The 16910-nt window shown below is 51.5% G+C and overlaps 1 protein-coding gene across 1 annotated transcript in view; it reads right to left on the reverse strand.

Moving 5' to 3' along the window:
* Nucleotides 1–5248: 5248 nt before the first annotated feature.
* Nucleotides 5249–16910, reverse strand: part of egln2 (egl-9 family hypoxia-inducible factor 2) — a 28338-nt gene continuing 16676 nt past the window's right edge. Inside the window, 2 exon segments of the mRNA XM_085973381.1 lie at nt 5249–7767; nt 10715–10782. Of these exon segments, the coding sequence (XP_085829507.1) occupies nt 7721–7767; nt 10715–10782 (115 nt within the window). The 3' untranslated portion in view covers nt 5249–7720.

The raw sequence follows: 16910 nt of genomic DNA on the forward strand, positions 1-16910 counted from the left end.
GCTGGACCCTCCCTGAGCTTTTTAAAATCTGTTTCTTCAGCGGTTTCATCTTCCGTCTCACGCAGTCTGTGGCATCAAGACCGCAGGATTCAGTAATAAAAGTTAAAAACAAGCATCGTAAGAAATCCCCACTCACTCCTCTGCTCCTCTATCCACTCTCTCGCCCCTTTCTCTTCCCCTCCCTCTCCCTTCCCTCTCTCTCCACTCCCTCCTGCTCCCATTCCCTCCCCTCACCCCCTTCCTCCCCTCTCCCCCACTCCCTCTCCTCCTACCTCACCCTCTTCCCCTCGCCCCTTTCTCCCTCCCCTCCCGCCCTACTCTCCCTCACTCCCATTCATCCTCCTCCCCTCCCCATTCCCTCCCCTCCTTTCCCTCTTCCCCACTCCCTTCCCTCTCCTCCTCCTCCCCTCCCTTCCCTCTCCTCCCTATTCATTCCCCTCCTACCTCGCCCCACTCCCTCTTCCCCTCGCCCCTTTCTCCCTCCCCCCCTCCTCCTCCTCCTCCCATCCCTCTCCCCCCACTCCCTCCTCCTCCCGTCCCGCTCCCCTCCCCCTCTCACTCCTCTCCCCCTCCCCATAAGCTACTTCTCCTGCACATTGCTGCTTCTTCTTGATGTACCTGTTCCATTTGAGGCCCTGAAAAGCCTGGACAACCTCACCCACTTGCCCGAGTTCCCCTCACCATCGCCTCCCAGGTGGCTATTCTTCGTGAGTGATCATTGGCTGTGATTTTGCACCTCTCTCTCCTCCTTTAAGACGCTCCTTAAAATCTACCTCTCTGACCAAGCTTTTGGTCAACTGTCCCAATATCTCCTTCTTTGGCTCAATTTTTTTTGTCTGATTGCGTTCCCGTGAAACACCTTAGGACATTAAAGACGCTACAAATTGTCGTTGTGATTGAAGGCGAGCTAATTGAGCATGAAAAGAATCGCAAACCAACCTAACTATTCTTGAGTTTGACAGGGTAGATGCTGAGAGGCTGTTTCCCCTGGATGGAGAGTCTAGAACTAGGGGGGGGGGGGGTCACAGTCTCAAGATAAGGGGGTCGGCCATTTAGGACTGACATGAGGAGAAATTTCTTCCCATCGGAGGGTTGTGAATCTTTGGAATGTTCTGCCCCAGAGGGCTGTGAACGTTCAATTGTTAAGGCATTACTATCGCCGAATCCCCCACCATCAACATCCTGGGGGTCACCATTGACCAGAAATTTAACTGGACCAGCCACATAAATACTGTGGCAACAAGAGCAGGTCAGAGGCTGGGTATTCTGCGGCGAGTGTCTCACCTCCTGACTCCCCAAAGCCTTTCCACCATCTACAAGGCACAAGTCAGGAGTATGATGGAATACTCTCCACTTGCCTGGATGAGTGCAGCTCCAACAACACTCAAGAAGCTCGACACCATCCAGGACAAAGCAGCCCGCTTGATTGGCACCCCATCCACCACCTTAAACATTCACTCCCTCCACCACCGGTGCACCGTGGCTGCAGTGTGTACCATCTACAAGATGCACTGCAGCAACTCGCCAAGGCTTCTTCGGCAGCACCTCCGAAACTCGCGACCTCTTCCACCTAGAAGGACAAGGGCAGCAGGCGCATGGGAACACCACCACCTCCAGGTTCCCCTCCAAATCACACACCATCCTGACTTGGGAAATATATCGGCTGTTCCTTCCTCGTCGCTGGGTCAAAATCCTGGAACTCCCTCCCTAACAGCACTGTGGGAGCACCTTCACCACACGGACTGCAGCGGTTCAAGAAGGCGGCTCACCACCAACTTCTCAATGGAAACTAGGGATGGGCAATAAATGCCGGCCTTGCCAGCGACGCCCACATCCCATAAATTAATTTTTTTAAATATTCAAGGCTGAGATCGATAGATTTTTGGACACTAAGGGAATCAAGGGACATGGGGATAGTGCAAGAAGGTGGAGTTGAGGTAGAAGATCAGCCATGATCTTATTGAATGGCGGAGCAGGCTCGAGGGAGTGCAGCGTAGATTTACCAGAATGACACCTGGACTGCAAGGATTTAAATTACGAGGAGATAACACAAACCAGGGTTGTATTCCCTGGAATTTAGACGGTTAAGGGGTGATCTGATCGTAGTTTTCAAGATATTAAGGGGAACAGATAGAGTAGATAGAGATAAACTATTTCCGCTGGTTGGGGATTCTTGGACTAGGGGACATAATCTAAAAGTGAAATTAGGAAACACTTCTACACACAAAGGGTGGTAGAAGTTTGGAACTCTCTTCCACAAACGACAATTGATGCTGGGTCAATTGTTAATTTTAAATCTGAGATTGATAGATTTTTGTTAACTAAAGGTATTAAGGAATATGGGGCAAAGGCGGGTATATGTAGTTAGGTCGCAGATCAGCCATGATCTCATAGAATGATAGAACAGGCTCGAAGGGCCTCCTCCTGTTCCTAATGTCCTTCTCTCACGTATACATTCCAACAGGATCCCGCGCGCTCGGGAGGAGCCCAGCTGATTATCAATGCACCGAGATTCACAACGCTCATTGAATGAAATATGGAATTAATGTACTAAAATATAGAAGTAACACTGGAATCTAGAAACAATGGACTGAAGCAAAGCAGGGTTGAAGACAGACCGAGCGAGTCACCAGATTTACTTGGTCGAATAGCAACTGAACTTGTTGTGGTCACTGGGCTGGTGAGCAATTAACTGCAGGAGGAAAGTACTGTGTGGTAAGATAACAAGAATAATCAATTGTATTCATGTCGTTATCTTGGCTGTGGATAGATATGTTTGCTGACTCATTAACTGAACTGGAGATAAGGTGCACGCTTGCTCATTAGTTTTTTTCTTACGGAATTTTTTTTTAAGCCTCTTTTAGGATCATCATGTAAAGGGTAGACGTGCCAATGGTCGCATACACCCGGGAACTTAGGGCTAGATATTGGGTCGCACAGCGCCCGTTTTTCAGGCGCTACGCGGCCGACTAAGCCCCCAAAATGGCAGACAGGAAGTGTGCCACCCGCCATATTAGTAGAGGGGCAGCGTGCATTCATGCATTTTCCATTTTAGATCACCATTCAGCTTTTTTTGGGGGGGAAAAAGAGTTCCAGATTTCCACCACCCTTTGTGTGAAGTGCTTCCTGACGTCACGCCTGAACGGCCTGGCTCTAATTTTAAGGCTGTGCCCCCTTGTTCTGGACTTCCCCCCCACCAGAGGAAATAGTTTCTTTTCCATCTACCCCATCAACTCCATTTCTCATTTGATCAACTCAACCTTCAACTAGTGTTGCCAACCAACTCTGGTGGGACCTCCTCCCTGCAACTGCCCCGCCCCCACACTCCCCCACCATCGGTCGCCCAACCTGTCCATCTTCGTGGCACCCCGCCTCCGCAGCCAATTGGAAAGCCAAATCATTATCTGATTGGATCATTATTGACCGTCAGTCAAACATCTTTTTCTTTCCCAACTCCCAACACTTTTATAACTAATAAAAGTGAATTTGTTTCTTTTTTTTTTTTAAATGCCCCTATGATTTTTTCTCCCCGGGTTTTTGCTCCCAATGGTGCCCTGGAGATTAATCTACAATTCCTGGAGACTCCAGGGCAATCCTGGAGGGGTTGGCAACCCCTGCCCCCTCATTGTGATCCAATCTTGGCTTTTCTCCATTCCCAATCCCAGCGGTAGGGAGATGCTGAACAGTCTGGGACGTGTGGCTGGCTTTGGCACCTCCTGGTTGGCAGATGACAAGGTGACGGGAGGGAGGAAACAACAATAACTTGCATTTATATAGCGCCTTTAACGTAGTGAAACGTCCCAAAGTGCTTCACAGCAGTATTATCAGACAAATATTTGACACCAAAGCACATGAGGAGATATTGGCCCAGAAATTTGGGTCCCCATGGGTGAGTACGCGCTGTGTACTCACCCGTAGGCCCAACGGAAGTGCCGGTTTCGTGCATGCACTGCGCGTGCGCTGGAAACCGAAACTTCCATTCCCTTGAAGGAAGGGGTTCGAAGGTCAAACGCGTGCGCCGGAGAGGCAGCGCGTAGACCTGGAACTTCCGCTTTTTTCACAGGTTTTTCAGTGCAGGTAAGTCCCTAGCAGCTGTGCATGGAAAAAGCAGGAGCAGGGCCTGCTTTTAACAAGGTAAGTGGTGAAGTAAGTAAAATTAAAACATTTTTTCCACAGGTTTATTATTTTAAAAATACTTTAAAGAAAGGTACGTTTATTTTTAGCCCCGTTAAAAACTTTAATTAATTTTTTCAAAAACTTAAATTTTTGTTTAAAATATTTAATTTATGTAATTTATAGTTATTTTAAAAATGTGATTTAAAAAAAAAATTATTTGAAGTTTTACTTATGTTTTGGGGCCGATCTCTATTCATAGATTTGACAGGGTCTTCCTGTCAAATCTATGAATGGAGATTCCCTGCTCCGATTGACTCCCCATGGCCCACGTGATCCCAGGGGATGCATCGAACTAACTGCGCCCCTGGGATATGCAAGCACTGCGCGCCGGCAGCTGGAGCAGGCCCAGGATCAGCATTCCACGTGGGCCCACAGCACAACGGCAGGCGCGCTAGGTAAGTGCAGGTCGGGGGCTTGCGCCCGCAGGAAACCTCCGACCCGAATTTCTGGGCGAGGACAGGTGACCAAAAGCTTGGTCAAAGAGGTATTACATAGGCTATATGGCACAGAAACAGGCCATTCGGCCCAACCAGTCCATGCCGGCGTTTATGCTCCACTCGAGCCTCCTCCTGTCTTTCCTCATCTAACTCTTATCAGCATAACCCTCTAGTCCCTTCTCCCTCATATGCTTGTCCAGCCCTCCTCTTAAATGCATCCAAACTATTCGCTTCAACCACTCCCTGTGGTAGCGGGTTCCACATTCTCACCACTCTCTGGGTGAAGAAGTTTCTTCTGAATTCCCTCTTGGATTTCTTGGTGGTTATATTGATGGCCTCTAGTTTTGATAGATTTTAAAGAGCATCTTAAAAGGAGGAGATAGAGGCGCAGAAGGTTCAAGGAGGGAATTCCGGAGCTTTTGGGGGCCCCAGGCAGCAGAAGGCGCAGCCGCCAACGGTGGAGCGATGGAAATCGGGTGGGGGGACGCGCAAGAGGTCAGAATCGGAGGAGCGCAGAGGTCTCGGAAGGGTTGTAGGGCTGGAGGAGGTTAGAGAGACAGGGCACGGCGGGGAGGGAGAGAAGGGAAGCGCAGCCGGAAACCAAAATCCCGACAAGATGAAGCAGGAGCCGTAACTCGAGAGTAAACAGTTCAGTTTTAATCTGAAGACACGGTTTCTTCACCGGTACAATGTCGAGATCTGAGAAAGTGCTGGTCTGGATGCGGTTCATTTTTGAAAATAAAACCGCAGTCAACTTTTAACAAACAGTTGCTTCGAGTTAAACCCCCACTCGCTGGAAAAGCAATTGGACAAGCAATAAATTCTCTGCCCTTCCCCCTGACACACAAATGAAAAAAAGAAACCGCTCATCCTGCGATGAATTTTCAACAGAAAAAAATAAGATCCACCGGAAAAACCACGTACAGTTTGAATTGGTCGGGATCTGGGAGTCGATCGAGACAAGTACGGAATAGTACTCTGTGCACATCAGTGTTCTCAATGGGGAGGCCAGTCACTGTTTCTTTAAATAGTCCACGGGTAAGTGAGCTTCGCATGAGGGTTCTTTTTTGGGGGGGGTCCCCTGCCAAGGTCCATGAGAAGTTGAATGGGTTTGGTCGGATACCAGTTCTGCCAAAGCCTATTACGCAGGCTTGTCATGTCGTTGAGCGCTCCTGGGGAAATGAAGGCCGTTTCCAGATGTTGGGGTCAAGTCTGCGACGTGGTACGCGCTCTCCGGTACCGCCCGTCAGCCGGGTCCCCCTTCCGCCACTCGTGTCCGCGGAACCACTCCCGGTCGCGGTCCAACTCCGAATTGAGGCGGGGCGCTGGCAAAGCGGCGTGTGTGGAGTCGATGGCGCCGCGCGCCACGGGGAGGCCCGCTATCCCGGCGAAGCCGCTCGCTCGCTCGGACTGCTTCTCTCCGGGCGCGAGGGAATAAAACGTATTCAGCTCCCCTTGCATACAGAGGCCTCACTCACCTCCCCTTATTGCAGGAGGGGATGGTGAGCTGGGAGGTGGTTCGGATGCTGCCTGCTCCAGCCTGACGCGAAGAAGTTCAAAGGCCACGGGCACCTTTACAGCCACTGGCAATGCCGCCCGGTGAATGTCCTCTCAGTTACCCCACCCTCCCTCGCTGTGTTTCACCCTCTTGCCCCTGGTCTTTAGATCGCAAGGGAGTTGGGATGGTGGGGGGGAGGGAGGGGGCGAAGGCTGCAATTCCTAGGAAATTTGGCCATGGCAAGATCCCAGTCAGACCCAGCTCTCCGCCACCACCCACTCCTCGGTAAAACACAGGCCCAGCTTCAGTTCCATTAACCCCACCAACCACACTGGACCCGCAGCGGGTACATGTAGGGTCGCCAACTCTGGCTGGATGTATCCCTGGAGGTTTCATCACGTGACCTCCTCCCACCAGCTGCCCCCCCCACCCCCACCGATTGGTCGCCCGACACGTCCATCATCACGGAGCCCCGCCTTCCCAACTCAATTGGAAGGCGAACAGACTCTTTGTCACCCCATTGGATGGCTCCTGACTGCCAGTCAAACAGCCGTTTCTTTCCCAATGCCAACATTTTTATAAGCGTTGAAAAGAAAATTAATATATATATTTTTTAATGATCCACGAGTTTTCTCCCCGGATGTTGCTCCCAGCAGTGTCCTGGAGATTAAACTTCAATTCCTGGAGACTCCAGGGCAATCCTGGGGGAGTTGGCAACCCCTTAGGTATGGTATAAAGGGACTCGGCCGCACAGAAGGAGCAATGGCCTTTAGCCACATCAATGAAACCGCTTGGCTTTAAAATCGAGCAGAAAGTACGGACCCTGCGTGCTGAGAGATGACGGGTGAATCACTGCGCTCCTCTCTTCTTAAAGGGGCCAGGCCCAGATCTCACCGCTCAAATTCCACGGCCGTTCTGGAAACAGTTACCCAACAGCACCGGGCAGAGTTTGGAACGGAATCGCCAGTGTGCCGAGTGCAGGGAGTGTTTTAGGGCCGTCATGTCTCTGTTTGATCTGGGCTACTCGCCACAGCAAAGGGGGGGCGGGGGGAAGGAGGGGTTGATCCGGTGGGGAACTCGTTAAGATTCCCAGTGGAAGCAGGAGGGGGCGCCAGCTGACTTTGCACAATCGCCAGTTTGGAACCCCGTTTGGACACGGGGGGCAGAGTGTAAAGGTCGAGGGTCTGGACACTCGCCCAACGCTCCCTTCCATCAGTTCCGGCCTGTATTACGTGTGTGTGCGCGCGTGTGTTGGGGGGTCCGCACTGGGTTAAGGGTGCACCAACAGCTAAAAAAAAAGCCCAAGCAAATAATCCCAGCCGCTCACTGTCCGACGTGCAAACTCCCATGATGGGCAGCTAAAGGGTAACATTTCACCCGACTATAACCCGGGCCTGCGTTTCCCCCCCCCCCCCCATTTTCTTCGAAGATAGGGATGGCCCAGCGCAAACTGAATCGTCCTCTTGAGCGGCCGCGGGAAGTCCACGCAGGCGGAGCGGCCGGAAAGTCGGGCAAATGCAGACGAGGAGGTCGGTCGACCGACCGATAGCAGCACGATACACGCAGTCCATCTGCTCACTGGAGGTGGTTGGCCTGCCCCAACGCCGCTCTACGTCGTGCTGGTCTGGCCGAATTGCGCGGCCTTCTGAGCAGAAGCTTTGAAGAAAGGAGAAGATGTTTGAAAAGCGGCAGGACAAGTTGATCAACCGGTTTAATAAATACAGCACAAAAAAGCAAGGAAATAACTTGAGCCTTTTACAACACCCTGGTTAGGCCGCAGCTAGCGTATTGAGTCCAATTCCGGTCCACGCTTTAGGAAGGATGTCAAGGCCTCGGAGAGGGCGAAGACGCTGGTTCGGCCACAACTGGAGTATTGCGTCCAGTTCTGGTCACCACACTTTAGGAAGGATGTGAAGGCCCTTGAGAGGGTGCAGAGGAGATTTACCAGAATGGTTCTCGGGGATGGGGGAATCTTAGCTACAAGGACAGGTTGGAGAAGCTGGATTTGTTTTCATTAGAGCAAAGGAGGTTGAGGGGTGATTTGATAGAGGTGTACAAGATTATGACGGGTTTGGATAGGCTAGACGGGGAAAGGCTGTTCCCACTAGTTGATGGTACAAGGACTAGGGGACACAGATTTAAGGTTTTGGGCAAGGGATGCAGGGGGGATGTGAGGAAAAACTTTTTTACGCAGCGAGTGGTGAGGACCTGGAACTCGCTGCCAACGGAAGTGGTGGAAGCGGAGACACTCAATGTTTTCAAGGGGAGACTGGATAGGCGCTTGAGGGAAATAAACTTGCAGGGCTACGGGGATAGAGCGGGGGAATGGGACTGACTGGATTGTTCTACTGAGAGCCGGCACGGACTCGATGGGCCAAATGGCCTCCTTCTGTGCCATTATGACTCTATTAGAGGAGATTTACTAGAATTATACCAGGGATGAGGGACTTCAGTTACGTGGAGAGACTGGAGAAGCTGGGGTTGTTCTCCTTGATGCAGAGAAGGTTACCAGGAGATTTGATTGAGATGTTCAAAATCATGAATGGTTTTGATAAGAGTAAATAAGGAGAAACTGTTTCCACTGGCAGGAGGGTCGGTAACCAGGGGACACAGGTTAAAGATAATTGCCAAAAGAACCAGTTGTTAAAGCAGCGAGTTGTTGTGATCGGGAATGCGCTGCCTGAAAGGGCAGTGGAAGCAGATTCAATAGTAACTTTCAAAGGGGAATTATAGATATATACTCAAAAAGGAAACTGGTCTATGGGGAAAGAGCAGGGGCGAGTGGGGACCAATTGGACAGCTCTTTCAAAGATCCGGGATAGGAACGATGGGCCGAATGGCCTCCTTCTGTGCTATATGAAGAATAGCATTAGTGATATGAAGAATAGAATCTATAATCCACACAGGTTCAAGAATGCGGCTCACCACCCCCTTCTCAAGGGCAATTGGGGATGGGCAATAATAAATGCTGGCCTTGCCAGCGACGCCCACAGCCCGTGAATGTATTTGTAGGAAACTTTCGATTTACCGGCACCTAAATAACCGGAAATCTCGGTTAACTGGCAAAATTCAGGAGTAGGTTCAGGTAACTTTTATTATTGCCTTCCTCCATGTGTTGCTGTGCAAGGGTGTGGCTGCAGCTGTTGCTAAGCTACAGAGACGCTTGCAACTTGTGGCCATTGTTCTGAACCTGTTGCTAAGCAACAGGGTTTGTTGCTTTATACGGAGCTCTCAGCTCTCCCTATCTTTTACTATAGCGTTCGGTTATCTGGAATTTTTGATGAACCGGCACCACGTCGGTCCCGTCGGTGCCGGATAAAAAAAAGTTTCCTGTAAAATAATAAAGTAGAGGGCTGGGATTTTCCGTGTTCGGGCTTCCCCACTTGGGTGGAAAATCACGGACTGAGGCGTGAAGTAGCGGAAAATCCCAGCAGCAGTCTGGGAACATCTGCATTAAAATGAAGGAGTCTCACCAACAGGGGCCCTATTCAGAATTGAATGACACTTCCCCACAATTGATACCTGATCACAGCTGGGAACCAGTTGGAGTGCTAAAATTGGCCTCAGCACCTCTGGGCGAAGGAGAGGCAAAGTGGTTAAGATTGTTATTCTGTGACCCTGGTTCTGGAGGTCAAGTGAAGACAGGATTGGGCGCAGCTGGGAGCCCCCCCTTGGTCGAATAGCCACCAATGCTCACCACCTGGGGTCAGTCGTGGCTCAGTTGGGAGCACTCTCGCCTCTGGGTCAGAAGGGTTGTGGGTTCAAGTCCCATCCCAGAAACTTGAGCACAAAATCTAGGCTGACACTCCCAGTGCAGTGCTGAGGGAGCACTGCACTGTCGGAGGTGCCGTCTTTCGGAGGAGACGCTAAACCGAGGCCCCCGTCTGCTCGCTCAGGTGGACGTAAAAGATCCCTTGGCACTCTTTCAAAGAGGAGCAGGGGAGGGATTCAGTGTCCTGGCCAATATTTATCCCTCAACCAACATCACTAAAACAGATGATCTGGTCATTATCACATTGCTGTTTGTGGGAGCTTGCTGTGCGCAAATTGGCTGCCGTGATTCCTACATTACAAGAGTGACCACACTTCAAAAATACTTAATTGGCTGTAAAGCGCTTTGGGACGTCCTGAGGTCGTGAAAGGCGCTATAGAAATGCAAGTAATTCTTCCTTTATATAGCGCCATTCCTTCGTATCCAACTCCCATTTGAAAGTTACTAGTAATCGGTTTCCACTAGCCTATCAGGCAGTGCTTTCCAGACCATAACAACTCGCTTCGCAAATCATTTTTTCCTCATCTCCCCTCTGGTTCTTTTGCCAATCTGTGTCCTCTGCCACTGGAAACAGAGTAAATAAGGAGAAACTATCAAAAAAACCTTCATGATTTTGAGCGCCTCTATCAAATCTCCCCATAACCTTCTCTGCTCTCAAGGGGACAACAGTTGCCTTGCCTCTCCACCCCACCCCTCCCACCTTATCAAAATTCCCCGATTGGTTTGGAGAACTTGGAAGCCTGAACCTTTGAAACATACTGGAAAATCTTCGATGAATTGGAGCCCAATTTGAAAAGTGACTATTCAGCAGGAGCACAGAGAAGTCCATACCCTTCTTGAATCTCTCTTTGGCTTCGATTCGCTCCTTCACGTCAAAATACCAGACAGTAATGGCGTACCTGAGGAGAGAGGGAAGAAGCTGGTTAGTCAAACAATTAATCCTCACCTCATGGTCACAGAGCTGAGGGCTCTCGTCCAAATCTGTTGAAACCACTCTGCTCAGTTGAGTGAAGAGAAGATGCCGTATGTACAAACAGTAACCCCATCCACCACCTTAAACATTCACTCCCTCCACCACCGGCGCACCGTGGCTGCAGTGTGGACCATCTACAAGATGCACTGCAGCAACTCGCTAAGGCTTCTTCGGCAGCACCTCCCAAACCCGCGACCTCTTCCGCCTAGAAGGACAAGGGCAGCAGGCGCGTGGGAACACCACCACCTCCAAGTCACACACCGTCCTGACTTGGAAATATATCGGCCGATCCTTCATCGTCGCTGGGTCAAAATCCTGGAACTCCCTCCCTAACAGCACTGTGGGAGCACCTTCACCACACGGACTGCAGCGGTTCAAGAAGGCGGCTCACCACCTCCTTCTCAAGGGCAATTAGGGATGGGCAATAAATGCTGGCCTTGCCAGCGACGCCAACATCCCGAGAATGAATAAATTTTTAAAAACCAAGTGTGCAAGACTATAGGCACATCTACCCATTACTGGATTATACGAGAGGGGAAAAAAACGACAAAAACTAAGACCGGAAAATATATCTCATGTCCTCAGTGAAATTGCAGAAACGATTTTCTCTTTTTATTTCAGATTTCCAGCATCTGCAGTATTTTGCTTTGATCGCATCTCGACTCATCGCACAGTACAGCTGGTCGCTGTATAAACTCCAGAATCTGCTGTTCCTTCAGGGGCTGTCCTCGAGCCCGGCCAAAATTCCTCCCGCAAAAAAAACAACAGGTCAAAACTGCTCCTTCACCTCATGGCTGCGCGTGGCTCCTTCCGTGTGCAAAATGGCTGCTGCCCTCGCCTAGACAACCAATAGTCTCTGCACTTCAAAACAACGAGTTGTTTGTGAAATGCTTTGCGGGTCCCAGAACACGTGATCGGGCCTTATAGTAAAGCAATTTCTTTCATTCATTTCTTTACCAACGCGACAGGATCCTCAGCCAATAGAACCGCTGAACTTTGCACAACATCTGAACGCCCTCGATTGTGTTACAGTTTGATGAACACACGCTCTGGCGCAAATGTCGTTCCAAATTATACTCCTCCCCCCTCTCCAGTTTGTCCCCTGATGGCGCAGACACGCCAGGGTTACACGGTGCCTTGGCCAAGTAGCCATTTTTCCTGGTGTAGGCAGCAAGTGTCTGAAGGTTGTTCACTGCTGAAGGACATCATGGCCCCGCCCAATCAAACCCAACTCGGCCCTGCCCAATCAAACCCATCAACGCCCTGCCCAATCCTACCATCAACACCCTGCCCAATCCTACCATCAACACTCCGCCCAATCCTACCATCAACGCTCCGCCCAATCCTACCATCAACGCTCCGCCCAATCCTACCATCAACGCCCTGCCCAATCCTACCATCAACACTCTGCCCAATCCTACCATCAACGCTCCGCCCAATCCTACCATCAACGCTCTGCCCAATCCTACCATCAACGCCCTGCCCAATCCTATCATCAACACTCTGCCCAATCCTACCATCAACGCTCCGCCCAATCCTACCATCAACGCTCCGCCCAATCCTACCATCAACGCTCTGCCCAATCCTACCATCAACGCTCTGCCCAATCCTACCATCAACGCTCCGCCCAATCCTACCATCAACGCTCTGCCCAATCCCACCATCAACACTCTGCCCAATCAAACCCATCAATGCTCTGCCCAATCCTACCATCAACACCCTGCCCAATCCTACCATCAGCACCCTGCCCAATCCTACCATCAACGCTCTGCCCAATCAAACCGATCAACACTCTGCCCAATCCTACCATCAACGCTCCGCCCAATCCTACCATCAACGCTCCGCCCAATCCTACCATCAACGCTCCGCCCAATCCTACCATCAACGCTCCGCCCAAACCTACCATCAACGCCCTTCCCAATCCTACCATCAACACTCTGCCCAATCCTACCATCAACGCTCTGCCCAATCCTACCATCAACGCCCTGCCCAATCCTACCATCAACGCTCCGCCCAATCCTACCATCAACACTCTGCCCAATCCTACCATCAACGCTCCGCCCAATCCTACCATCAACGCCCTGCCCAATCCTACCATCAACGCCCTGCCCAATCCTACCATCAACACTCCGCCCAATCCTACCATCAACACTCTGCCCAATCCTACCATCAACGCTCCGCCCAATCCTACCATCAACGCCCTGCCCAATCCTACCATCAACGCTCCGCCCAATCCTACCATCAACGCCCTGCCCAATCCTACCATCAACGCCCTGCCCAATCCTACCATCAACACCCTGCCCAATCCTACCATCAACACTCTGCCAAATCCTACCATCAACACCCTGCCCAATCCTACCATCAACACTCTGCCCAATCCTACCATCAACGCTCTGCCCAATCCTACCATCAAATCCTCCCAATCCTACCATCAACGCCCTGCCCAATCCTACCATCAACGTCCTGCCCAATCCTACCATCAACGCCCTGCCCAATCCTACCATCAACGTCCTGCCCAATCCTACCATCAACACTCTGCCCAATCCTACCATCAACGCTCTGCCCAAACCTACCATCAAATCCTCCCAATCCTACCATCAACGCTCCGCCCAATCCTACCATCAACGCCCTGCCCAATCCAACCATCAACGCTCTGCCCAATCCTACCATCAACACTCTGCCAAATCCTACCATCAAATCCTCCCAATCCTACCATCAACGCCCTGCCCAATCCTACCATCAACGTCCTGCCCAATCCTACCATCAACGCCCTGCCCAATCCTACCATCAACGTCCTGCCCAATCCTACCATCAACACTCTGCCCAATCCTACCATCAACGCTCTGCCCAATCCTACCATCAAATCCTCCCAACCCTATCATCAACGCCCTGCCCAATCCTACCATCAACGCCCTGCCCAATCCTACCATCAACGCCCTGCCCAATCCTACCATCAACGTCCTGCCCAATCCTACCAGCAACGTCCTGCCCAATCCTACCATCAACACTCTGCCCAATCCTACCATCAACACTCTGCCCAATCCTACCATCAACGCCCGGCCCAATCATAACATCAACGCCCTGCCCAATCCTACCATCAACGCCCTGCCCAATCATACCATCAACGCCCTGCCCAATCCTACCATCAACACTCTGCCCAATCATACCATCAACGCCCTGCCCAATCCTACCATCAACACTCTGCCCAATCCTACCATCAACGCTCTGCCCAATCCTACCATCAACGCCCTGCCCAATCCTACCATCAACGTCCTGCCCAATCCTACCATCAACGTCCTGCCCAATCCTACCATCAACGCCCTGCCCAATCCTACCATCAACACCCTGCCCAATCCTACCATCAACGCTCTGCCCAATCAAACCCATCAACACTCTGCTTAATCCTGCCATCAACGCTCTGCCCAATCCTAACATCAATACCCTGCCCAATCCTGCCATCAACGCTCTGCCCAATCCTACCATCAACACTCTGCCCAATCCTACCATCAACGCTCCGCCCAATCCTACCATCAACACTGTCCAATCCTGCCATCAACGCTCTGCCCAATCCTACCATCAACGCCCTGCCCAATCCTACCATCAACACTCTGCCCAATCCTGCCATCAACACTCTGCCCAATCCTGCCATCAACGCTCTGCCCAATCCTGCCATCAACGCTCTGCCCAATCCTACCATCAACACCCTGCCCAATCCTACCATCAACACTCTGCCCAATCCTACCATCAACACCCTGCCCAATCCTACCATCAAATCCTCCCAATCCTACCATCAACACCCTGCCCAATCCTACCATCAACGTCCTGCCCAATCCTACCATCAACGCCCTGCCCAATCCTACCATCAACGTCCTGCCCAATCCTACCATCAACACTCTGCCCAATCCTACCATCAACGCTCTGCCCAATCCTACCATCAAATCCTCCCAATCCTACCATCAACGCTCCGCCCAATCCTACCATCAACGCCCTGCCCAATCCAACCATCAACGCTCTGCCCAATCCTACCATCAACACTCTGCCCAATCCTACCATCAACACCCTGCCCAATCCTACCATCAACGCTCTGCCCAATCCTACCATCAACACTCTGCCCAAACCCATCAACGCTCTGCCCAATCCTAACATCAACGCTCTGCCCAATCCTACCATCAACGCCCTGCCCAATCCTACCATCAACGCTCTGCCCAATCCTACCATCAACACCCTGCCCAATCCTACCATCAACGCTCTGCCCAATCCTACCATCAACGCTCTGCCCAATCCTACCATCAACCCTCTGCCCAATCCTACCATCAACACCCTGCCCAATCCTACCATCAACACCCTGCCCAATCCTACCATCAACGCCCTGCCCAATCCTACCATCAACACTCTGCCCAATCCTACCATCAACACCCTGCCCAATCCTACCATCAACGCTCTGCCCAATCCTACCATCAACACCCTGCCCAATCCTACCATCAACACCCTGCCCAATCCTGCCATCAACGCCCTGCCCAATCCTACCATCAACACCCTGCCCAATCCTACCATCAACGTCCTGCCCAATCCTACCATCAACACTCTGCCCAATCCTACCATCAACACTCTGCCCAATCCTACCATCAACACTCTGCCCAATCCTACCATCAACACCCTGCCCAATCCTACCATCAACGCCCTGCCCAATCCTACCATCAACACCCTGCCCAATTCTACCATCAACACCCTGCCCAATCCTACCATCAACGCCCTGCCCAATCCTACCATCAACACCCTGCCCAATCCTACTATCAACACCCTGCCCAATCCTGCCATCAACACCCTGCCCAATCCTACCATCAACACCCTGCCCAATCCTACCATCAACACCCTGCCCAATCCTGCCATCAACACCCTGCCCAATCCTGCCATCAACACTCCGCCCAATCCTGCCATCAACACTCTGCCCAATCCTGCCATCAACGCTCTGCCCAATCCTACCATCAACACTCTGCCCAAACCCATCAACGCTCTGCCCAATCCTACCATTAACGCCCTGCCCAATCCTACCATCAACGTCCTGCCCAATCCTACCATCAACGCCCTGTCCAATCCTACCATCAACGCTCTGCCCAATCCTACCCATCATGGGCACAATTATGAAAAGCATTTCCATTTTCTTCCGCGGCATCCAGACTTTATTGCCAATGCCCAAATCAGACATTGCCCTTTTCAGACTTAAGAGGTGGGCCTCACAGGAAGTGGATAAACAGCCTTGCAACGATCAACAGTGAGAAAGGGGCCGCCGACTGCCGGGAGATTTAATATCAATGCTGAGGTTTAGTGGGGAAGCCTGATAGAGGAAACCCTTTAAATTGCCCAGGTACCGGGCTCAGCCACGCAGCGGTGTGCTGCGGTTGGGTTTAAAGTCGTGTGTTTACGGCTCCTTCAGCAGGAGACACTGTATCCGTCCCCCAGATTCCCAGAGGAAAGCGACTGGAGATTATATTTAGCTGGGAATGGTGTCTCCGGCCTGCTTGCTGCTTCATTCAAAAGACCGGCCACAGGAAAAGGCTTCTTCCTGCTCAGCGAGTACTCTTAAAAGGGTCTCACGTTGTGGGGGGGGTGGGTCACTGACACAGGGACTGCAAGACAGCTCTGGGCTAACGGGATGCAAATTGCTCAAGGACACACTCAGTGTGGGAAAAGGATCCACAAGCAAGAGGCATTCATCGCATTTCTCCCCTCCGCCCTCGAGGGCGCAGAGATATGGTTCCATCAGCGGAGGATTAGGGCTAATTGGAGAGCTCTTTCAAAGAGCCGGCACAGGCACGATGGGCTGAATGGGCTCCTTCTGTGCTGAGAGATTCTATGATCAGCACCCGCCTGCAGCAACTCGCCAAGGCTTCTTCAGCAGCACCTCCCAAACCCGCGACCTCTACCGCCTAGAAGGACAAGGGCAGCAGGTGCATGGGAACACCACCACCTCCAAGTTCCCCTCCAAGTCACACACCATCCCGACTTAGAAATATATCGGCCAATCCTTCATCGTCGCTGGGTCAAAATCCTGGA

Source organism: Somniosus microcephalus, chromosome 34 (assembly GCF_052327205.1).
Source record: "Somniosus microcephalus isolate GS21.2 chromosome 34, FLI_Smic_1.0, whole genome shotgun sequence".
In the NCBI taxonomy this organism is placed as follows: domain Eukaryota; kingdom Metazoa; phylum Chordata; class Chondrichthyes; order Squaliformes; family Somniosidae; genus Somniosus; species Somniosus microcephalus.